Source organism: Cotesia glomerata, linkage group LG4 (genome assembly GCF_020080835.1).
Source record: "Cotesia glomerata isolate CgM1 linkage group LG4, MPM_Cglom_v2.3, whole genome shotgun sequence".
NCBI lineage: Eukaryota > Metazoa > Arthropoda > Insecta > Hymenoptera > Braconidae > Cotesia > Cotesia glomerata.
In genome coordinates, this window is record NC_058161.1 from 18,622,047 (window position 1) to 18,647,255 (window position 25,209).

The window sequence follows — 25,209 nt, forward strand, 5'->3', positions numbered from 1 at the left end:
AATATTTAATATGGTCCTACGCAATTCTGTGTAACCGATTAAAATGCTAAAAAAATTATCGAGATATAATTTTATAGCTATAACACCAGCGGTCACCCATGAAACTATTAACCCTGCTTAATGCTGCTTAACTTTGGTGATCTCCGTGCGTCTTGAAGTGTCTGTCTGCTGTGCTGCTGTCTTAGATGATAATGATTCTATGATCTACATAATGTATCATATGAGTTTATCATAAATGGAATATAAAAATTGATTTTAATATATATTTGGATAGTCATTATTCATAATTTATTTATTTTACCTAATTTCATTATAATATAACACTTATTTAAATAATAAAATAAATAATGATTTTACTATTAGGTAGTAACAGAGCAGAACATAACATCTCATAGGAAATGTAACAAATTTTGTATTTCAGAATTATTTAAACGTAATTATAAACATCATTTTACACTTTTTGTGATTACCAAAAAAAAATTTTTTTTCAAAGATAAAATTTTTATGTCTGTTAATTATATATAAGCATATATAATTATATATGGGACTATATACAATCTTGCATGGCTGTATATTGCTCCATATACAGTCATATATAATTATATATAACCTCATATACAATTCCATATATAATCATGTATGATTATGTATAATTCTATATACTTATATATAATTGTATATGGAACTATATATAATCCTGCATGGTTGTATATTGCTCCATATATAGTCATATATAATTATATATGATTATATATAACCTCATATACAATTCCATATATAATCATGTATGATTATATATAATTATGTATGATCATATATAATTGTATATAATTATGTATGTGATTCCATATATAATCATATACAATTATATATAATTATATAGAAACATTTTTTTTCGGGTAATTTTAATTATTTATCTAAATTATCCAGTATCCAGTCTAAATAATACGATACACTTGTATAAATTCCATAGTTATTCATTCCATAACTAATAATGCCATGCTGAATAACTCGTGCATCATTATAATATCGACCTGTTGATAAAAGCGGACCACCACTGTCGCCAGAAGCTGAATCTCCGCGGCTTATACCGATAGCGCATATCTCTTTGTACCAAATAATAGTACTACTGGGTCCTAAGGCTTCGGTACATTTTTTAATAGGAAGAGGCTGTACGTCAACCCTTAAAAGTTTCTTACTAAGAATATCAAACTCAGTGGCGCCCCAGCCGGTCACTGTTAAAGATTTGTAATCCATCTTTTGATTTTGTTCAATTGGCAAACAAATAGGCTTGGTATTTATTGGCAGAAAGTCTATATTTTTGTGCAGACGTATCAGTCCTACGTCATTCCGCAGCGTTGATAGCTTGAAGTCAGGGTGGAATTTTGTGCTCTGCACAAGAAAATCTTGATATGAATCGTCGGAACACATGATTTCCAGGCCATCTTTATCGACGTCACAGTCACGTTTCGTACTCCAGTCATGCTCTCCGACTCGTACTCCGATTAGAGTTCGACCTACAAAAAAATATTGTTGAGGAGTAATTTGTAATATTGTAATTCTTATTATGATCCTACCTTGTCCACATTCCTGAGATAAAAAATTTATTGCTAAGGAGGTTCAAGCGAATCTAATGTGAAAAAAAATTTCCAACTTTGAGCTTTGAAATTAAGTATCTGTATGAATAAATACGCTATTTATCTAATCCCAAAATTTTAAAAAGATTCACCGTTTAGTTACTTAGATATTAAATTTCAAAAATCACATTTTTTATCTCCTTATACACGGGCTCTTATGGCGGACAAACGTTTAGTCGAGACTTTAATTATTTTTTTCAATATTAACCTCCCAACTTTAACGAATAAAAAATTATACACAAGAAACTTGGATTATCTATATATATATAAGAGATTCCCACCTATATATTGACTCATCACGATATCTCTGGAACCATTAGAGCTAAAGACTTGAAATTTGGTAGGAATATTCTTTTCACCGAGTAGAGGTCAGCTAAGAACGGATTTTACGAAATTCCACCCCCAAGAGGGGTTGCGGGGGTGTTAATTGAAAAAAATTCACATTTGAAAAATACAGCTCTTATAGGTATTAAACTTAGTCAGGATATTCTTTTTGGCATGTTTGAATTTACTAAGAACTAATTTTATGATATTCCACCCCCAGAAGGGAATGCGGGGGCGTTGAAAATTAAAAAAAAATTTTTATCTTCCAATCTATAGCTTTTAGAACTCTGAAACTTGACCAAAAAATTTTTTTTAGCATCTTTGAGTTCACTAACAACTAATTTTATGATATTTCACTCCTAGAGGGAGTGCGGGGGCGTTAAAAATTAAAAAAATTGTTTTTTCCAATCTATAGCTTTTGAAACTCTGGAACTTGGCCAGAATATTTCTTTTGGCATGTTTGAATTTACTAAGAACTAATTTTATGATATTAAACCCTAAGGGGGTTGTGCGGGGGCGTTAAAAATATTAAAAATTTGTATCTTCCAATCTATTGCTTTAAGAACTTTAAAACTTGGCCAAAATATTTTTTTTGGCATGTTTGAGTTTATCAAGAATTAATTTTATGATATTCAACTCCAAGAGGGTTGTGCGAGGGCGTTAAAAATTTAAAAAAAAATGTGTATTCCAATCTATAGCTTTTAGAACTCTGAAACTAGGCTGGAATAGAGTTCGGGAATAATGCCCTTAGAAAAAATGCATGGTGTAAAATAAAAATAAAAAAAAAGTCAAAATATTTAATTAATAGCTGCAATAGATCAAAACTTGAAACGATTTTTTATTTCGTCCTGTTAAACAACCAAGAATAAATACTTATCTATATATATATGAGAGATTCCCATCTATATATTGACTCATCACGATATCTCTGGAACCATAAGGCGTAGCGACTTGAAATTTGGTAGGAATATTCCTTTCGCCGAGTAGAGGTCAGCTAAGAACGGATTTTACGAAATTCCACCCACAAGGGGGGTTGCGGGGGCGTTAACAATAGAAAATTCCCATTTTTAACCTATAGCTCCTATCGACTTCAAATTTGGTAGGAATCTCCTATATGTGATGTAGAAATGATCTAAGAGCGGATTTTACGACAATCTACTCCCAATATGGATTGCGGGGGTGGACGTTAACAATGAAAATTAAAAATTTCCGACTTCTAGCTCCTACAGACTCCTAATTTTGTATGAATTTTGTGTAAGTGATGTAAAAATAATTTATGAACGAATTTTACGATATCCCACTCCACAGAAGAATGCGGGGGTGGGTCTTAACAATGAAAATTTTAAATTTTTTAGCTGTAGCTCCTAAAGGCTCAAAATTTGATAAATATCTGCTATATGCGAGGTAGAAATGATCTAAGAGTGGATTTTATGACAATCTACTCCCAATATGGATTGCGGGGGTGGACGTTAACAATGAAAATTAAAAATTTTCGACTTTTAGCTCCTACAGACTCCTAATTTTGTATGAATTTTGTGTAAGTGATGTAAAAATAATTTATGAACGAATTTTACGATATCCCACTCCACAGAGGAGTGCGGGGGTGGGTCTTAACAATGAAAATTTTTAATTTCCGAGCTGTAGCTCCTATAGGCTCCAAATTTGGTAAGAATCTGTTCTATGGGATGTAGAAATGATTCAAGAGCGGATTTAATGACAGCCTACCCCCAATATGGATTGCGGGGGTGGGCGTTAACAATGAAAATTTTAAATTTCCGAGCTACAGCTCTGACAGACTCATAATTTTGTATGAATTTTCTGTAAGTAATGTAAAAATCATTTATGAACGAATTTTACGATATCCCTCCCCACAGGGGGGTGCGGGGGTGGGTTTTAACAATTAAAATTTTAAATTTTCGAGCTGTAGCTCCTATAAGCTCCAAATTTGAAAAGAATCTGCTATATGCGATAAACTGAAACTAAGGAAACGACCCAAAGTCGAAGAAAGTATTTACTAGCGTTATAGATTGAAATATAGATTAACTATCAAGTTGAAATACTAAAATAAAATAATAAATTATAAAATTAGTGTAAGAAAAGTAGATTTAAGCGAAAGATGTATCAGAGTTTGTTAGACAAGCTGTACATCTGGTGCCAATAAATCTATCTATATATATATATGAGATTTCCACCTATATATTGACTCATCACGATATCTCTGGAACCATAAGGCGTAGAGATTTGAAATTTTGTAGGAATATTCCTTTCGCCGAGTAGAGGTCAGCTAAGAACGGATTTTACAAAATTCCACCCACAAGGGGGGTTGCGGAGGCGTTGACAATGGAAAATTCCCATTTTTAAACTATAGCTCCTATCTACTCCAAATTTAGTAGGAATCTCCTATATGTGATGTAGAAATTATCTATGAGCGGATTTTATGATAATTCATCCCCAATAAAGATTGCGGGGTAGGGGTTAACAATGAAAATAAAAAATTTCTAAACTATAGCTCCTATAGGTTTCAAATTTGGTAGGAATCATTTATATGTGATCCAGAAATGATCTAATAGTGGATTTTATAACAACCTCCTCCAAATATGGATTGCGGGGGTGGGTGCTAACAATGAAAATTTTAAATTTCTAAGCTAAAGCTCCCACAGGCTCTAAATTTGGTAAGAATCTGCTATATTTGAGGTAGAAATGATCTAAGAGCATATTTAATGATAACCTACTCCAAATATGGATTTCGGGGGTGGGTGTTAACAATTACAATTTTAAATTTCCGAGCTATAGCTCCCACAGACTCGAATTCGGTGAGAGTCTTCTATGTGTGATGTAGAAGTGATCTAAATGAGGATTTCAATAAATTCTACCTTCAATAGCGATTGCGGGGATGAGTGTTAGAATTTTCAATTTCAATTTCCAAACTGTAACTTTTATAGACTCTTAATTTGGTAGAAATCTTCCGGTATAATTTTCCTGTCAAGTTCAGCTAAGAATGGATTTTATTAAATTCCTCCCCCAAAGGGGTTTGCGACCGCGTTAACAATGAAAAATTCCCGTTCTTAAACTATAGTTCCTATCGACTCCAAATTTGGTAGGAATCTTCTGTAAGAGATATAGAAATAATCTATAAACGAATTTTACGATATCTCACCCCACAGGGGTTGCGAGGATGGGTATAAACAATGAAAATTTTGAATTTTAAAGTTGTAGCTCTTACAGACTCCAAATTTTGTAGGAATTTTCTGCAAGTGATGGAAAAATAATTTATGAACGAATTCTACGATATTATACCTCAAAGAGAATTGCGGGGGCGTTAACAATAAAAAATTTCCGTTTATAAACTACAGCTCCCATATATTCCAAATTGGGTAAGAATTTTCTGTAAGAGATGTAGAAATAATATACGAACGAATTTCACGATGGTTCACCTCACAGGGGTTTGTAGGGGTAGTTGTTAACAAATAAAATTTTTATTTTCCAAGCTATAGCTCCTACAGACCCCAAATTTAGTAAAAGTCTTCTACATATAATATAGAAATTATTTAAGAACGGACTTTACAACCAATTACCTCCAATAAGGATCGCGGGCGTGGGTGTTAACAATAAAAAATCTTAATTTCCAAAATATAGCTTCTAAAAACTCTAAATTTGGTAAAAATCTTTTATTTCTCATGTAGAGATCATCTCACAATGAACTTCAATAAAGACTATTTCCGATAGGAATTGCGGGGATGGGTGCTAAAATCTAAAGTTTTAATTTTCAAACTGTAACTTCTACAGACTCTAAATTTGGTGAGAATCTTCGTGTATGATGTCAAGTTCAGCTAAGAATGGATTTTCTCGAATTCTAAACCTAGAAGGGATTGCGGGGGTGTTAACAATGAAAATCTCTCATTTCCAAACAAAAGTTTCTATGGACTTGAAGTTTTGTTGAAACCTTTTGTTTATAATGTAGAAATTTTCTCGAATAGGATCTTATGGAATTCCTCTCCCATATAAGAGTGTGGGAGTGATAATTGTCAAAAAATTTATACTTTTCAAATACAGTTCCTACAGATATAGAATTTGATAGAATCGCAAGAGAAACAGGAACTTACGGGAATGGCCTCCAAGGCCAACGGATTTAAATATTTTCCTTTTTTAATAATTATATTTTCTCACAACAATCATCTCTTTGGCAGCGGCAAAAAAAGTCATTGTAAGGTTTCCAAAATTTAACTTTACATGTAGCTATTCACTCAACGGACTAAGAATTTTACATACATTTTACTTTTGCTGATCACATAACCCATGAATTGTTCTTATTACCGGATCGCGGGAACGTAACAGATTGAAATGAATGCATTTTCTAAGCACTTGAGATGTGAAAAAGGAATTTGGCTATTTATTCTAAGAGAATTCGTTAAAAACATGTACAAATAAGTTTCTATGAAAATTGATGTCACGGAGGAAATTTAAATTAACGGCAAAATTCGTCACGCTTTAAGCTAGCCAAATTTCAACTTCACTTATGAGACACGCAATTACTTTAACTGAAACTTTCAATGATCATTTCAAATTTTTTTCTTCGTTTCAGTCATTATTCATTTTTGGAAAAAAACCACTGGAATGTCATAGTGATTGCACATTAAAATTTACAATGAATATTAGCTAGAATAATCACAGGGATAAAAGGAACGGGCCAATCTGATAAAATTTGAAATCTGTACAAATTTAAACAATACTCCCATTAAATTTCAAGTCTAGATCTCTAAAAATACAATTCTATGAAGTGCCCAGTGGAGCGGGCGGGTAACAGCTAGTTGTAAAATATAAAAAAAATTTAATAATAATACATTACCGATATAATTTTTGACATATTTAAAGTTTAATTTAATGTTTTTGACTCGTTTATCGTCAGCTATTTATTCGAATAAAGATTTGGCAACGTCGCGTCAACAGCTGAGAAAAAAGAAAAGGATCGAAATATAGTTACAGAGAGAGAAATATTTAACTGACACACTCATCCACATCCCTGTAATGGGTATAATCATACGCGCTGTTGCCAAATCTTTATTTAATCCGGCAATTATTAAATACGAAAGTCATTTTATTACTTTATTTTATTAAATAAGTAAAAATCATCAATTATTAAATTGTTCAAATTATTTTAAATTAAAATAAAGAATTTTGACGAACTTTGGGAAGACTGAAAGTAAAAAAAAATTTAAACATTATTTTGACTCATAAGTTACGCTCGAACCTCTTTAATAAGATATAGTACCTAATCCAATTTTGGTTCAGATGACAAAACACTTACCTGACGGTAAATCCTTGATACAATGAGCTGCTGTCAAAATATACCTTTTGTTGATAACTGTCCCACCGCACCCAAATTTCTTCTTTCCCTGGTGAAGATAAATTAGCAGCGCCATCCATGGGTGATCAAATACACCTGCAATTTCACCTCTGTATACTTTAGCTTCATTCACCGGACCACAGAGTTCGTGGTCAAGTAACCTCAAATTAGGATGATTAGACACATCTGGTGGATTTGGAACTAATTCTGACGCTTCTATTGTCAAGTTATCTTTTTTAACGGAATCTGTACAGCATACAAACGGCATTTCTCCTTCTAGTCCACATTGTGATTGACGAAGAAATCTCAAAGTAGCATCCGACAACGGTTTTCTACCTTTGAGAATATTCACTATCGACGGACACTTTACTACCGGAATGCAAACACCGATTTCTTCACGTGGTGTTTCGCAACTATTTTCTGTAACAAGTCATTTAGAATATTAGTTTTTAATTTAAAACTTCAATAACGCTCAATTGATAAAAAAAAATAGCTTACGAGCACTAATAGTTATTATTACATAACTGAATAATATCAATAATTTCATACTGTTTTTCTGATGCGTATCTTCTGGTTCTATTTACGAATGATATATTAAAGTGAAATGGTAGCAAGTTGATATCTATCTGTAATAGCAATAATTTTACGGGAATTTTGGATAGAGTCACGTGGGGTGACTGTGCGCAGTAGGTAAGTGTGCGCAACCCTTTTATTTCCCTGATTAAACAACTGAATTCGACCGAATTAAAAATTTTAATTCTGTTATATTCTGTTAAATTCGGTAAAGAAGAATTCAAAAGAATTAAAAAATTTAATTCTGCTCAATTCTGTTGAATTTTGCAGAACAGAATTCAACTGAATTAAAAATATCAATTCTGTTATATAGTCTAGTCAACAAGTGCCTTTTAGGTCAAAATTTTTTCGCCTTTTTCGAAAATTATGATTGAGGTGTCATTCGATTCGGAATGTCATGTAGATAGTTTTTGAGAAAATGCTAAGCCCGCCCGCAAAAATTGCAATAGTGATAAACAATTAAGTGAAAAAAAAGAGGGTTTGGTTTCTCGTTAATATCTCAAAAACTATTTGAGATAATTTAAATTTGAAAAAAGATTCAAAAAGAGAAAGAAATTTCCTAAAAAAAATTTTGACTTTTAGAATTGTCGAACTAATGTTTATAATTTTCCCAGAGGGTTGAAAATACGCTCGAAAACGGGTACTCTGGCTTGCGCAAGCCACGTCCCTTTCGGACTTTTCATGAATAAATATTATTTAAACTTATTAAATATGAAAATTAAAAATTAAAAAAATTCAGGCGCCTACAGGATAGATTAATGAACAATAATCCGTGGTCAAAAAATTTTTATCGCGATTTTTCAATAAGTTATCCATTAATTAATTAACAATTTTTTGTAGCATGAACATTAACATTGCAAGTGCGATAATTGTTAAACTATCAATCTGAGATTTTTTTCCTTTTGTGGAGCTATATTTTAAAGGTCTTAGAATAGATTTCCGTTGGAAAAATTCAAAACTTGTTAATTTTCGTTTTGTTATTAACAATTTACTGAGGGAAAAAATTATAAAGCTTAATTAAACATTGAAAAAAAAATTTTTTTTGTAATATTATTATTGATCCGTTTTCTTATGATCAGAAGCTACTTAAAAATGATTTTTAATAATTTTTATCTCCTATTGTTTAAAAAATTGTTATAAACAAATGTGTTGTTCATGAGATAATTTAAAATTTTTTTTTGATAACATAATCTTTGATGATTATTATGATTTAAAAAAAAAAAACCGTTTCTTAAAAAAATTTTTTTATTGCTCCAAAACGCATTTGTTAAATAACAATTTTTTTTTTACCACTTATTATGAAAATTAAGGAACCATTTTTTTTTTAATCATTATTTATCTTGGTCTTTGATAATAAAAAAAAAAGATTCGATTATTAATTAAATTTTCATTGTTTATTTAATAAACAATTTGTTATAAACAAATTAATTATCTCTTTGTATTTTTTTTCTTTTTCTACTTGAAAAAACAAAAACAACCATGTATTATTTTTTGAAAAAAAAAATTTATTTATATTTTTTATTGAGCTTCAAATTTTCTGTTATATTTAATTTCACCACTCTGACCTGGTTTTTTATGTTTAATTTTATTATAACTTTTTAACTAATGAAGATACAAAGAGGACAAACAAGACTTATTTATTCCTTATCAATTAAACAACAAATTAAGCCAAAGTTTGAAGCTCTGACACAATTATTTATTTAATTTATACCATTTGTTGATAAAAAAAATCTTTCAGAGCCAGAAATCCGAGTCAGAAATTCGCGGATTATTTCCGAATTTGAAAGAATTGAACCGAATTGAAAATTTTGAATTTGTTTTAATTTAGTCTAACTTGAAGTCAGAACCAGAGATTCCAGGATTATTGCAGAATTCAACAGAATAGAACTAACTTAAATATTTTGAATTTGTTATGGCACGCCGTTTTACTTTTTAAACTCATAATAAAATAGTTGTCATAATAATTCATCGAAAAGACCAATTCCATAATAATTATAACAATTTCATGACAAATCGTACCGATATATTATAATATCGTATTTTTTTACTTTATTAAATATTGTGCGTAAGTAAAATATTTACAAACTATGTATACATATTGAAAATTGTGTGCATTTTTATTCTTTAACATATAATTAGTTATTTCATAAAAAAAGAAATAATTATTTTGATTTATGTGTAATATATACGTTAAGTATTTATTTAGAATGTACAATTTCCAATAGGCGAATATTATTGATGCTGCATCGAATTTTATTTTTTTTGTAGGAAGTGAAATAATATGACGATTTTATAATTTCAGGTATCGTCCAATAATAGCTAAATATTTCAACGATATAAAAAATTAATGGCTTTAAAATTATGTACATAATGCTAATTTCTTTAATTTTTAACTGATTCTAAAGAATTATAACTTATTGTTGAAAAAGTTTTTAATGTTATTTTTGAAGACATCCAAAGTGCTAAAAGATCTATATAATTGACCATTAAATTTCTGTATCTAGTGATTTTTTTTCGCATTATTAAATAAGTAACGAAAAATAAAAAATAAATTACCAGGGAAAACTTTATTTCATAATAAAATATGAATAAATTTTTATAAATCATGAGCTTGATTTCATATTTATTCATGATGTTCTATCATCATAAAAATTCAGCAAGTACACTATAACAAAATATTTAAGGAATTATTTTGACCGTTTGAATAAATAAATAATTCGAAAAATTATTTTTACCGACAGTTACGAATGATTTCATGAATTAAAATTATCAATATTGATAATTTTAATTTAGACTTCAGGTAAAATTATCACTAAATATTTTCAATGCAGCCAATACAAAATGGCGGGATTTCATTGGTCTCATTTAAAAGTGGAAAATTGGCCTTGGGTATTGAGTACCATCCCAGTAGTGACATCTCAGTTATCTTATTTGTTTTAAAAATCAGTGCAGCCCAGTTGTATTATGGTTACGCTCTGCAAAACGCACAAAACGATTAAATCCTGCAGGATACACACATGTGTATTTAGACAAGATTCTGAGCATTATGTACGTGGCCTATATGGTACAGTAGTATTTTATTAGTCGTCTCGTGGCGCGAAATCGAAAAATTCGCCCCTCTCATAAATTCGGTAAAAATTTTTTTTTCCATTTTCCATTAAGTAATGGCCTCTATGATGTTTTTATGATATTTCGAGCCAATATGTAATATGTGGGGCATAATGGACCACTCGAAAAAAAAATGACAAATTTAAAGAATTCATTATTTTAGGACTTTTCTGGTCAATGAATTAGAATGAATTTAATTAAACTAAAAAATATAATGGAAAGTTAAATTATATGGCTTATAAAAAATTGAAAACACAGTTTTTTTTTCAATTAAAACAGTAATAATTATATTATCAATTATTGATCACGGTATCCTCTGCACCAGACAGAAACCTAATCTCAAAGTTTTATTTGAATTCCTCCAAGGATGTCTTACTCTACGCAATTCATATTTCTAATTTTGACTTGATAAAAATATAAAAAAAAGGTCTGGTTCAAGATATTACGTATTTAAAAAGCTCAATCTGAAAACTGAACGTGTGTTTTCAATCAATGTAAACTAATGTTACCAATTCATTGCTAAATAACATCTTTGTATTTTTTCTTGTACGTAGGTTTAAAACCTCTGAGTGCAATAAAAGAAATTAATTATATTTTTGATTATTATCAATTTAAAACTATTTAACAGCTAAACAATAATATAATAATAAAATAAGATCACAAACATATTCGTCATAATAGTAATTTTCGCCAATTCGTGCGCAAAAATCATAAGACCATTTATTACAATTTTTACATTGAATCCATGACTCTGGGGACTCTAAGGAAAGTCCAGTGCAATACAGACAGTGGTAATTGTCATTTTTATACTTAAAATATTTTTAACTTCCCGCTAAGAAAATTGGAAATTTTCAATAATCGGCAAGTTATTGTTTTTACCCCGTTTTTCGAAAATCGAGTTTTTATCAGATCTCGACGTTTTGAGGTCCTAGGAAGCTTCCCTGACTATTCCCGCGAGGGTGTCACTATGTCTGTATGTATGTGTGTGTGTGAGTGTGTAAGTATGTAAACCTCTTATAACTTTTGAACGGTTGAACCGATTTCATCGCGGTTGGTGCCATTCAAAAGGGCTTCACCAAACTTAGATTTCCTAAAAATTTGAACCGATTCGGACCGATAGATTTTGAGAAATTCGGAGAAATCTAAAAAAAAATAGGAAAAAAAATTTTTTTAGAAGTGGTTTTTTTGGAATAACTTTTAAACGGCTTTACCGATCGATTCCAAAAACTAATCAGCTCTTAACCTTAAAAAATCACGTCAATTGCCGCCAATCTGGTCAAAATCGGTTGATTCGTTCGAGAAATATCGTGAACGAAAGAAAACCGAAAAAAGTGTTTTTTCGGAGTTACTCCGAAATTTCTAGTTTGACCAATTGAAACTTGAAAATTCTTTATGAGGCTTAAAAAACTGCGTAGAATGCCGCCAACCGCGTAAAAATCGGTTCATTCGTTCAAAAGTTATTGCGGTTTGAAAATTCAAAAAATAGTGTTCTATGAAACTTCTATCAGACTTTTGAGCTCAAAGTGCGCAAAAGCACAAAAAAGATATCTTTTTGAGCTCGGAGAGCTCAAAATAACACACAGATTGTATTTTTGAGCTCAAGAGCTAAAAAAAAACAGCCATGTATTAACGGAATTAGCGGGAAATTGCAGAGATGGCCTTTAGGGTCAACCGTTTTCCTAATTTTTTTTTTTTTTTTCAAATTTTTTGGTTTTGATCTTATTTTTTTCATTTTTTTTTTGTTTAATTGAGGTCTTTTTTTGCCTCATGTTCACTTTTCTAAAAATTTCAGAATCTTTTAAGATGAGTACAATGTATTATACAAAAAAATTGAGCTAAAATTTTAACTTCGATCATCATTTTTAACGATTTTCAAAAATTTAAAATTTGACAAATTTGGCATTTTTCAAAATTTTTTTCCAAAACGTTTTTTTTTTCAATAGCCCTAAGTGTGTCCCCTTTCAAACAAATAAAAGGCCATTCCCGTATCTACAATAGCGTTCGAGATATTACAAAGATAAAATTGAAAAACTGTAAAAATTTTGAATTTGCATATCTTGTGAAAAAAATTTTTTATTTTTTTTCTTTTGGCAGAAGTTCGTTAAATGATAAACAAAAACTTCTGACAGAAATTTGTCCAAATCGATAGGGGTTGATTCCAACTATTTGTCGATTTGACATGGAATGACCCAATTTATTGCCAACTATTTCTTTAAATTTCGAATTAAGTCATTTTTAAATGGCTGTAACTAGTCTTTTTGTAGAGATAATCATACTTTTGTCTTAGAGTATTGTAAAGCTCAAAGACTCTATTTTTATATTAATTTTAAGAATAATTTTATATTACTATTAAGAATATAAAATGGTTTCTTGTAAAAAATTGCGTAAATTATGTGTAAATTCAATTAAATACAAAAAAGAATTTTTTCCATGTTAATTTAATGGGAAAGTAAAATAAAAATAGCGACCCCTTAGAGTTGAGCTATAGGGATCATGTTTGGTGAGGATTTTTTTTATATCAAACTAGACGACCCGGTGAACTTCGTATCACCTACATATATTTGTGAAAAGTATAGTCAAAATTTAATACAAAATTCTTATTTACATTCAATGCAACATCGTTATACACTTAATCAATTTAAAGCTTTTTGATGGACTACATTTTTTATCTTTTTTTGCGGTGCGTAAATATATAAAGATGATGGTTTTCCGATTCACGAACACAGGACGTATAATTTTCCATGCACGAAATAGGGAAACTCCGATTTGATTCCGTAAATTTTCAACGACTGGCCTGGCGATTTATTTATGATCGTCAGTGCGGTTTGAACGTGAGATAGCTCATCCCACATCTCATTAACTGGCATGACCTTAGTCAGGTTGTCTTCTCCTTGGTATTTTGAAACAATAACAATCAAAAAGTTCTTACGCACTGACAAACTGATAATAGATAAATAGATTTTATTAATCGGCTTGAAATTAATAATCAAGTGTTTGAAAAATGCATTCATTTTCAACCGTTACATTTCCGCAATCATAAAATCAATTAATTAGTTATGTGATTAGCAAAAATAACATGTATAAAAAATTCTTAGTCCGTTGACTGAATAACTACATGTCATGTTAAGTTTTGAAAACCTTACAATGACTTTTTCCCCGCTGCCAAAGAGACGATTATTCTAAGGAAATTTTTATTAAATGTTATTGAAGTTTAATAGATATGTCCTTAATTTCATGTCTCAAAAAGTCCTAGTTTATGAACAAAAATATTTCTTACATTCTACTCACCACTCTGACACAACCTACATATCAATTGAATTATCACGAAATTCGTTTTGGTTGAAATCTAATCATTGACTAAGAAAAATATTTAAATCGGTTGACCTTGAAGGCCATCCCTGTAATTTCCTGTATCTCTTGAGATTCTTTAAATTTTATATCTGTAGGAACTGTATTTGAAGAATATGAATTTTTTGACAATTATCACTTCCGCACTCCTATGCGGGGGAAGAATTTCGTAAGATCCTATTCGAGATGATGTCTACATTGTAAATAAAAGATTCCAACAAAACTTCGAGTCCATAAAAACTATCGATTGGAAATGAGAAAATTTCATGGCTAACGCCCCCGCAATCCCTTTTGAGGTTAGAATTTGATGAAATCCACTCTTAGCTGAACTTAACATCATACACGAAGATTCCTACTAAATTTGGAGTCTGTAGAAGTTACAGTTTGAAAATGAAAACTTAACATTCTAACACCCACCCCCGTAATCCTTATTAGGGGTGGGTTGTAAAATCCGCTCTTAGATCATTTCCGCATCACATATGAAAGACTCCATCTAAATTTGACGTCTGTAGGATCTACAATTTGAAAGTTAAAAATTTTCATTGTCAATATCCACCCCCGCAACTCCCTGTGGAGCGAGCTATCGTAAAATTCGTTCATAGATTATTTCTATATCTCTTACAAAAGATTCCTACCAAATTTGGGAACTATAGGAGCTATAGTTCAAAAACTGGAATAATTCATTGTTAACGCTCCCGCAATCCCCTTTGGGGGAAAATTTTTTAAGAATTTTTTTACATACAAACCTTCTCCTAACAATTCTGACGATAACAAAAAAAAATTTAGCTCAATCGGTCCAGCCGTTCTCAAGTGATGCGTGGACATACATGCGGCATTTTATTTTTATTTATATAGATAGAAACATTTAAGAGGGTACGAGTTAAAAAAAAAATTAGGACGACGGTTGACCCTAAAGGCCATCTCTGCAACTTCCCGCTGATTCCATACTTAAGCGCTCAAAATTACATATTACGTTTTTGAGTTCTTCGAGCTCAAAAATATGATTTTTGCGTCATTTTAAGCTCCTCGAGCTCAAATCTCTAATAGCAGTTTAATAAAAAACAATTTTTAAAACTTTAAAACGTTAATAACTTTTGAATGAATGAATCGATTTTCACGCGGTTGACGGCATTCGACGCAGTTTTGGAAGCCCCACGAAGAACAAGTTTAAATCGATCGAGCCAGGAATTTCGAAGTAATTCCGAAAAAAAACTTTTTTCGGTTTTCTTTCGACAACGATAACTCACGAACGAATCAACCGATTTTGACCGAGCTTACAGTGATCGACGTGGTTTTTTGATCTTAAGAGCTGATTTTGGATTCGATCGGTGAAGCTATTTAAAAGTAATTCCAAAAAACCACATTTAAAAATATTTTTGTAACTTCCCGCTAAGAAAATTGAAAATTTTCAAAAATCGGGAAGTTATTGTTTTTACCCTATTTTTCGAAAATCGAGTTTTCATCAGATCTCGACGTTTTGAGGTCCTAGGAAGCTTTTCTGACTATTCCCGTGGTGATGTCACCGTATCTGTATGTATGAGTGTGCGTGTGCGTGTGTGTGTGTGTGTGTTTAGGAAGTAGTACCAGCCGTTGTTGTTTCCACTTCCGAGGAAAAATCCCTTCCTTCAAGCAGATGTTGTAGACGTCGAGGAATAACGCTGGCGCTGCTTTAATAGATGTTTTCAAAGCAATATTAGGGATTCCGTCCAATCCCGGTGCTTTATTATTCCCGACGCGGTTACAAGCTTCCATCAGTTCTTCTTTCGTGACAGGTGGAATATCATTCAGTTCGTCCTGTGTCAACAGATAGTTGGAAACGCGCTGTCGTGGAAACAGCGCAGTCACGATCTTCTGTAAGAGTTGAGGACACGTAGGAGACGGCATTGGCTGATATTTCAGGTGTGCCATGACTAACTTGAAAAGTCTACCCCACAAGTCTTTGTCCACCTCGTTGATTAGTTCTTTCCAGCAGTTCTTCTTGCTATCCTTGATGGCTTTGTGTAAATGTCGACGAGCTTTCTTGTATTCTGCGACTAGTTCCGCTGAATCAGGCCGCCGATAACCACGCTGAGATATTCTTCTTTTCTTGAGACACTCTTTCCGTAGGAAGCTGATGTGTTCGTTCCACCAGTGCACCGAAGGTCTTTGGTTCATGCCCCGTTTACGGGGCATGCAGGTGTCGCAAGCCTAGGTCACTCTCTTCATCAAGTCCTTGGTCATTTCTTCTGCAGATCCAGTAGTAAGCGGTTCACTATTTAGGGCAGCTGCTAGAGCACCTGGGTCAAAGGATTTCACCTTCCACCCAACGATGTCAAGTTTCTTAGCCGGTCTTCTAGGATTCTGGTCCTTTGATACTTCCCAGAGAATCGCATTGTGATCGCTGGCCGTGTAGATCTCCATCACCTTCCAGTCGTAGTTTCCTCTGATGAGGCTGCTGCTGACAAAAGTAAGATCCACAATAGAACTTGCGTCTCCTTTAGTGTACGTCGGCGCATCGCCGCTGTTTAACAATACTACATCTAACGTAGAAAAAGCTTCCAGTAGTTCTTTACCTCGAGCGTTGGTGTGTTTGCTGCCCCATTCCACTGCCCAGGCGTTGAAGTCTCCAGCTATTGCCACTGGGTAGTACTGCTTCGCGTCCTCCGTCAGTCGATCCAGAAAGTCCATGAATTCAACAATAGTGAGGCTAGGTGGTGCGTAGCAGCTGTAAAAGCGGATGCCATCTACCGATGCTGCTACAAAGCCGGCGCTGCCATTGTTAACGACACTCTGGAAGGGGAACTTGCGACAGGACCACATGACAGCTTTTTTGGTGCAGTCAGTTTCCCATGGTTGGCCGCCGAGGTGTTTATACGGTTCCGATATAAGCACAAGATCAAGCTTCTGTTCACGTACTGTCTGCATGAGCAAATCATGTGCCGCTTCACAGTGGTTGATGTTTAGCTGCAGTATTCTCATTTTCATTTATCAGTTATCTTCTTGAGTGCCTCTTGGTATACTGGGCATCTGCTTGTGCCGGCATGATGGGCGTTATTCTCTGTACCGGATTGATCCGCACACAGTGCGCATTTAGCAGGCTTATTACATTCGGCGATTTTGTGTCCCTCTTCTCCACATTTAATGCAAAGTTTGGAGCGGTCGACTTCACTTGTGCACTGAATCGCACGGTGTCCAAAATGCCAGCATTTATAACATCGGACTGGTCTTAGTACTGTTCTAATACGACAATTGGTCCAGCCGATCCTAATCTTGCTGTGTTCTCCTACCACTTTCTGCGCTACCGTTGCTGCCAGAGTCACCGACGCAATTTGTGTTCTGCTACGTAAGACCTTACGAATTTTAATGGCCTCTACTGTTATACCACAATCGTTTCCAGCTGTCTCTTGTAAAGCTGTTAGGATGTCATCTTTAGTTGTAGTATCGTCAATATCGCGAATTTCCAGGTCTTCTTCAGGTCCTGTACTAATGACATTTGCGTCCTCCTTAAGTATTCCCGCGATAGTCTTCTGCAGGTCTTTACCTCTATCACTACTGCCTTTCGACAGCGTGATGAGAATGTTCCCTGTCGCGGTCCTGCGTATCTTCTCGACTGTGTTGCGGACCTGATCTGGGCGAACGTCCGCCTTGATCCGTGTAAGTATTTCAGAATACTTATCTTTGTTCGCTGGACGAATAATAAGTGCCTCCGGTCTCGTTGCTGTTCTTCTTGGCTTCTGGTTCGGCTTCGGTGAAGGCACCAGAGGTTTTTCTGGGGGCAGTTTCTTACGCTCCTTCTTCTTGTCCTTTCTGGACTGCACCTTTTCCCAGCCTGGCTTCTTGTTCTGTTCACAAGAGTTTTGTGGAAGATCCTTAACCACTTCCTGCTTCTTGATGAGATGACCAGGTCCAACGTCTTTCAGCTTCTTGGGAGTATGAAAAGCTCCGCCTTCGGGAGAACGAATTTTTCTTTTCAACTTCCTCAGGATGCGGCCGTCTTGGTCAAAGGATTCAGTCTCTGCCGTTGTGATAGTTTCACTTTCTTCTTCAGCGACTGATTCTCCGTCACCTTCGGCTCCAGTGTCCATCGCTTCTTCAACAACCACTTGACTGTTTCTCTCCGATGTAGCACAAGGGGTGCGGTGTAATGATGAGCGCCATTCTTCGTCCAGTTTCTTGAATCTTCCAACAGCATTGACTACACCGGTTGTCTTGATCTTTATCTCCTTGTGGATATTGACCTTAGTTTGGACAAACTCTTGCAGCTCAATGGTCAGCTTCTCAAGGCGCTCCAACGCTTGCGTTCTCTTCATGTCAGCGCTTGCTTCAATCGCTGCTTGTTGAGCATGAAGCCCGTTTCTATTCATGTTTGTTTCCTGTAACGTACTCATACTTTTTTGATTTACCAGTGCATCGTACGGAGTGGAGCGGGTTGCCATAACTAGGAACGGGTGTACCCTCGGAGATAGTACTCCTACCCCAGTTCCCTGAGGCCTAGCCGACACTTAGCCAGTCCCGGAATACACGGACGGACTAGACTCGCTCGGAGCGGTGAAGATTCCGATCTCTAACACTCACTGCGTACTTCCTGATCAAGGCCCGAAGTGGCTGGCTCCTGATCCACTGCTGCAACTTTCACCTCGGCAGAGCAAGCTCACATCAGCCGTGGCCTGCATCGTCGGAAACTACGATACAGGTTCCGGACACTCCCAGTGAGTTACAGCAGGAACCAATCGTCTTGCTAGGTCAGTTAGTGTGACCAACCCATTAAAGGGGAGTTTTGTCCACGGGAGCTTATTTTGTTTGGTTATTTTGCTTGGCTCCTACCCGCTGTACCTCATCAACTAAGAGATTAAGTGTCATCCAAGGACAGCGAGCGTTCTCCCATCCGCTCGGGGAGACGCGCCCGGTAGCAGTATCTCTTCTGCCCCGAGTGTGTGTATGTGTGTGTGTGTGTGTGTGTGTGTGTGTGTGTGTATGTGTGTGTATATAATATGTAAACCTCTCATAACTATTAAACGGCTCCATCGATTCGATTGCGGTTGGTGCCATTCGAAAGGGCTTGTCCAAACTTAGATTTTGGATACAATTTGGATCGATTCGAACCCATAGATTTCGAAAAATCTAAAAAAAACTGAAAAAAAAATTTTTTTTAAGTGGTTTTTTTGGAATAACTTTCTAACGGCTTTATCGATCAACTTCAAAAACTAATCAGCTCTTAACCTTGGAAAACCACGTTGATCGCCGCTAATTCGGTCAAAACCGGTTAATTCGTTCGAGAGATATCGTGCAGGAAAGAAAAACCTAAAAAGTGTATTTTTGGAATTACTCCGAAATTTCTAGTTTGATCAATATAAACTTAAAAAATTTTCATAAGGCTTCAAAAACTACGTCGAATACCGCCAACCACGTGAAAATCGGTTCATTTATTCAAAAGTTATCGCGGTTTAAAAATTAAAAAAATAGTGTTCTATGAAACTTGTATCAGACCTTTGAGCTTAAAGAACTCAAAAGCATAGAAAAGGTATCTTTTTGAGCTCGAAGAGCTCAAAACAACACACAGATTGTACTTTTGAGCTCGAAGAGCTCAAAAACGTCGTAAATGCAATTTTAAGCGCCCAGGTATGGAATTAGCGGGAAGTTGCAGGGATGGCCTCAGGGTCAACTGTTTTCCTAATTTTCTTAATTTTGAACCAAAAGCACATATTCTATGAAGTAAAGTATGTTTACATTTTTTTTTTTTTTTTTTTTTTTTTTTTTTTTAATAAAAATAATGAGAAATTAACAATTTATGTACTATGAATTATATTCAGGATAGATATTTCTACAATTTATATCTATCGACATATTCATTGACTATTTTGGTCATTATAGTTATCAAAGCAAGCAATGCTTAATGACTTGAACAAAACATTCATTGAGAACTCGAAAAGTTGAATGCATTGAAATAGTTTGCTTGATTTTTCTCAATTTGATAAAAAAGAACAGTCTCCTGGCAAACAGTTCCCTGTCATGTTTATATGGCAAAAAATACACAAATATCGAAAAAGCAAAAATTAAATCGGCTGTTTATTTATTATAATTAAGCTGATAGTTTTGTAGCCCTTATTAATTTTTTTTTTTGATAAAATCAAAAATAATTTGGTCGGACAATTCTGTACAAATTTAAGACGTCCTTACAGAGAATCATCCATATATAAAAATAAAATACACTTCTCACAGAAATTAAAGAAGTAAAAAAAGAAATTTTTTTAATTTTGAACCAAAAGCACATATTTTATGAAGTAAAGTAAGTTTACTTTTTTTTTTTTAATAATAATAATAATGGAAAATTAACAATTTATGAACTAAGGATTATATTCAGGATAGATATTTCTACAATTTATATCTATCGACATATTCATTGACTATTTTGGTCATTATATTTATCAAAGCAAGCAATGCTTAATGACTTAAAAAATTCTTGAGAAGCAATAATAGTGCACTTTATAATTTTATCAACTTCGTACGCTTGTCATCATCTATTTGACAAATTAGCTGTAGTTTCCGTGCTCGAAGATTCCCCAAAGTGGGGGATTCCAAACAACAGTATCACGTTCTTTGTGTGCCGATTGCTATAAAATCTATTTGATACTGACATTAAAATTAGAACAAGACTTGTTTTGTTCAGCTAAACCTCAAAATGAAGCTCACATTTTCGTTTCTGGTAAGTATTAATTTTTTTGTAAATCTTAAGATTAATGTATTATTAATAAATCTGTTATTTAAATACCACTTAATAATTATTTTACACGAAGAAATTCATATATTTAAGACAAAAATATCGTTTATTAAGTGTATTTATTTTAATATAATTAAATCTTTAATTGTTTATAGTTAAGAAAATCTTTTTTTATTACTTTAAAATCATATATTTCAGTCAAATCAGATTTGTTAACTATAAACAAATGTGATATTTAATGGTGATAAAGAAATCATGCTTTGTAATATAGTAAATAATATCTGAGATATTTTTAGGGTTATCGAAACAATGAGGAACAGTTTATTTCTATAATTTCTATTAGGGTAATTTCTAATAAACTAAAATTATTAGCTAAGAGTTGGATTTTTATAGTTTTTCCATTATTAAATTCATTTAAAATTTATGTATGTATATAAAATTAGTGAATTATAACAGGCGAGGATAAAGGTATTAAAATTATTACAACTCAAATAGCGACAAGCGACTCAAAGGTCTTTTGATTTATTTCAAAGGAGATTTGTTAACTATTAAAAAATATTTTATTAATGAAATAAATAAGCAAATTAAATGAAATAAACCAAAACAAAATAGTATTTGGTTAAAAGTAATCCATATATAAATAAAACAAAATTTGTTACTATTAATTACGTATTTTTAAGTTATTTTAAATAAATCTACGAATTTAAGGCGATCCACGTGAAGCAGTAAAATTTTTAAAACTTCCTAAAAATTTGTAAATTCAATCTACGTAGCCTAATAATTAATAAAAAAAATTTAAAAACAGTAGGTTTCCGGGATATTTAATTAAATAATTAGGTTTGAAAATTTCAATTTTTACATGTAGGTAAATGGAGATTCCACCAGCCGTGTATTTGGCTGAGAATTTAATGCAATTAACGATGTTAACAAAATTTTATTTTCATTAAATTTGATTGAAAAAATAATAAGCTTTCGATTAAAACAATAAAAAAGTAGCTTTCCGAACATATTACGAGGATATTTTATATTTTTTATGAAAAATCACAAGGAACTTCCGTTTTTTAAAGTCTTATTGTATACGGAAAAAAGTAAACTGTAATATTCACTCGGATTCCGGTTAATTCTTATAGTTTCAAACAGTAAAGCGGACATCGGGGTGGCAAAAATATAAATATTACAGAACTTAATGTAGAAAGTATAAAAGCCACAATTCATCATTTAATATCCAAAATAAGTTATTAGTAGCTGTCACTATAGTAAATAACGACTTTTTCATCTTTAAAAATTACAGTTTTAAACAGTAAAAATTGCCATTTCAATATATAGTCGATATTATGAGGAGAAGGGGAACTCAGATGAAAGAGAAGGGGGTCTCACTTTGGGAGAATTTAACATTTCAAACAGTAAAAATTATACTTTAAAATATACATTTTACCAGTCCAAACGAGACAATAATTACAGTTTGATTTTTAGCGTTGCGTTTAAAATTTACCATTTTACTTTGTAAATATTGACGATGCTTGTGTTAGAAATTTACTAACTTTATTGCACGACTCATGATGCGAAGCATCAGAGAGTGCTTTAAATCGAAAAATTTTTTTCGCCTCATTTTGGCGGCTATTTTTATTATTATAGCCTTGTTAGTTCACGGAATCAAGATATTTTGCATACTATTGTCGAAATAATTTAATGGAGATTATTTTCATACTTTTTAAAAATTGATTTACTGCAATAGAATTGGAAAAAAACACCAAAATAGGTCAAAAAATTTTCCTGTCTGTCATATGTGAAACCCGGAAACACTGTAACTTGTGAAAAAATCCATTATTTGAGTTAAATTTTTTTTTTTTTAATTCTAATCGACGATTGTAGGTCACTGAATACGAATGATCAATTAATTCAGTGTCGTTTAATTGCAATTAATAAATAACGAAAACTACAAGACTGTATATCTATATATATTCATGTAAAATTAACATGGATGGTGACATATCTATAGATATTATGTACATTTATTCCACCAGAGGCGCTTGTGCAGTATCTTCCTAGTACAGCTGTTTTTTCGGCAACTAATTTTGAACGACTTATGTTTTTATTTTTTTTTTTATTTTATAATTGAATGAGCATTATGAGTCGTGCACTTTTGGATTTTCCAAACTTTTTTTTATACTTTTTACATATCATAAGATCATTTTTTAGCTACGAAATGATAAATATCAAAGTCTGAATTTCTTAATTATTATACTTTAACATTTTAGACATTTACATAGCGAATATTACTGTTTAAAATAGTATTTTCTTCCATGTAAAGAGTAAATTGTAACGTTTAAATGGTAAACATTATATAGTGAATAGTAAAATCACGATTTTACTGTTTGAAATGGTAATTTTTAGCAGTTGATCATTACTTATTATAAATCGACTGTTATTTATTACAGTTTACTTTTTTCCGTGTAGTCAATTAAATGTTAATAATTATTTGATGAGTAAATTTTTCGGAAATTTCCTCAAAAATGTTATTAATTAATTTAAAAATTAATTTTGAGATAACAAAAGTATTTCTACGTATTACTTTTTATGGACATTCTTTACATTAGGCGAGTACTTGGATCTCCTTAAATCAAACTGTTTTCTCAGTATAGCCGCTGTAATAATTTCTTAAAATTTTGTTTAGTTCGCAGCTACAGTACTTGGTTTGGCGGCGTGTTTACCACAGGTTTCTGTATCTTATAATAATGGACGGAATGTTATAATTTCATCTTGGGACACCCAAGGAAATCATGTCGAGGTAATAAATAGGGAGATTGGAAGCATTCCTCTTCAATGGACTGTTGAAGTCATCAATCCTGTCGACAGACCAAGCAAATATTCAGTTAATGATTTTCTATCGCTATTAGTCGATACTGAATCTTGGATTCTGAAGCCGTACTCTGCAGATCCGAGTAAAGCATTCGATTCTTGGAATGTTCGGATCCGAGTTCCAGTCTACTGGCGAACTAATGAAATCCTACAATCCTCAGGACAGAAGAATTATTTCTATGCGAATTTCTTACTCAATACTGATTTCGTTGGATATCAGACTATTCTATCACATTCCGAAAACATTTCATCAACCAGCTCTTGGGAATTGCTGGATATAGATTCAACATTTCCGTTGTCATTGACGTACAGAAACAATAAGCTCACAGTGGGATTTACCGCCCGACATTTGCAATTCTCCTCTCTAGATCTGAAACAGTGAAAATCACTGGAAATTAGTGGTATATTCACTATTTCACAGTTATACCACTTGGTATACTTATAGCTGTGAAACAGTGAAATTCCATTGATTCATTTTAAGAGAGTAAGATAGTTTTCCTATTCACGATTAAACGTTGAAATAAGTCTCAAAATATTATTGTTTTATTATGTAAAAATTTAAATAATGTTTGTTTAATAAATTTTGTTGGGATTCAATACTTTTAGTTCTTCTTTAGATAAAAAAAAAATAACTTCATTCAAGAAAAATATTCTTGCACCAAGAAAATTATTTTGAAGAAAACTATAGTTGTCTTATTTCAAGAAATTCTTGTCTTGATTTCATGTTTCTTGGATTAAGAGATCTAATCACTCCGATCGATAACATTTTTACGAGGCTCAAGACTATATTATCTTCGATCGATACAAGTGAATTCTTTATTCAAAAACGATTGTCTTTGATACAGAATAATTTTATTTCATTTTAAAAATTATTGATTGTGGATTCAGGAACAAATTTTTTTATTTATAATGTTATATAAGTTTAAGTCAAAAAAAAAACTTTGAAGCAAAAAAATTTGTATTTCTCTATATGCCGAAAAATATTTATTGATACAGAGAGTAGCAAAAATACAAAAATTTATATGCTTAAAATAAGTAAAATAATATCTTAATTTTTGAGTCGCGCCATACTTGATACAAGCCGGTAATATCTTGAACCAATGTTACCGTCTATCTTGATCCAAGAGAAAGAAATTCTTGGGCGAATTTGTATATATCTTATTTTAAAACAACCAAGTTTCTTGATTCGAGAATCAATATCTTAAGTCAAGAGAATTGAATTACTTAAAAGAAGAATGACATTTTGAAGAAAAAGTTTTTCTTGAGTCATTTTTTTTATCAGTGTATATGTTAATAAACATGTTTTTCTTATCATGTTA

The 25,209-nt window shown here is 32.4% G+C and overlaps 1 protein-coding gene and 1 long non-coding RNA gene across 2 annotated transcripts; one reads left to right on the plus strand and one right to left on the minus strand.

Annotated features, from left to right (window-relative positions):
• Window positions 1–904: 904 nt before the first annotated feature.
• Window positions 905–20,324, minus strand: LOC123263916 (serine protease easter-like). Its single transcript, XM_044726962.1, has 4 exons — window positions 20,312–20,324; window positions 17,937–18,259; window positions 7,267–7,735; window positions 905–1,517 (listed from the first exon to the last, which is right to left on the minus strand). The coding sequence occupies exons 1-4, from the start codon at window positions 20,322–20,324 to the stop codon at window positions 910–912; spliced, it is 1,413 nt and encodes a 470-aa protein (XP_044582897.1). The 3' UTR covers window positions 905–909.
• A 552-nt stretch (window positions 20,325–20,876) lies between these two features.
• LOC123263767 lies at window positions 20,877–23,738 on the plus strand. Its single transcript, XR_006509220.1, has 2 exons — window positions 20,877–21,016; window positions 23,706–23,738. It is a non-coding gene; the product is annotated as an uncharacterized LOC123263767 (long non-coding RNA).
• The last annotated feature ends 1,471 nt before the right edge of the window (window positions 23,739–25,209 follow it).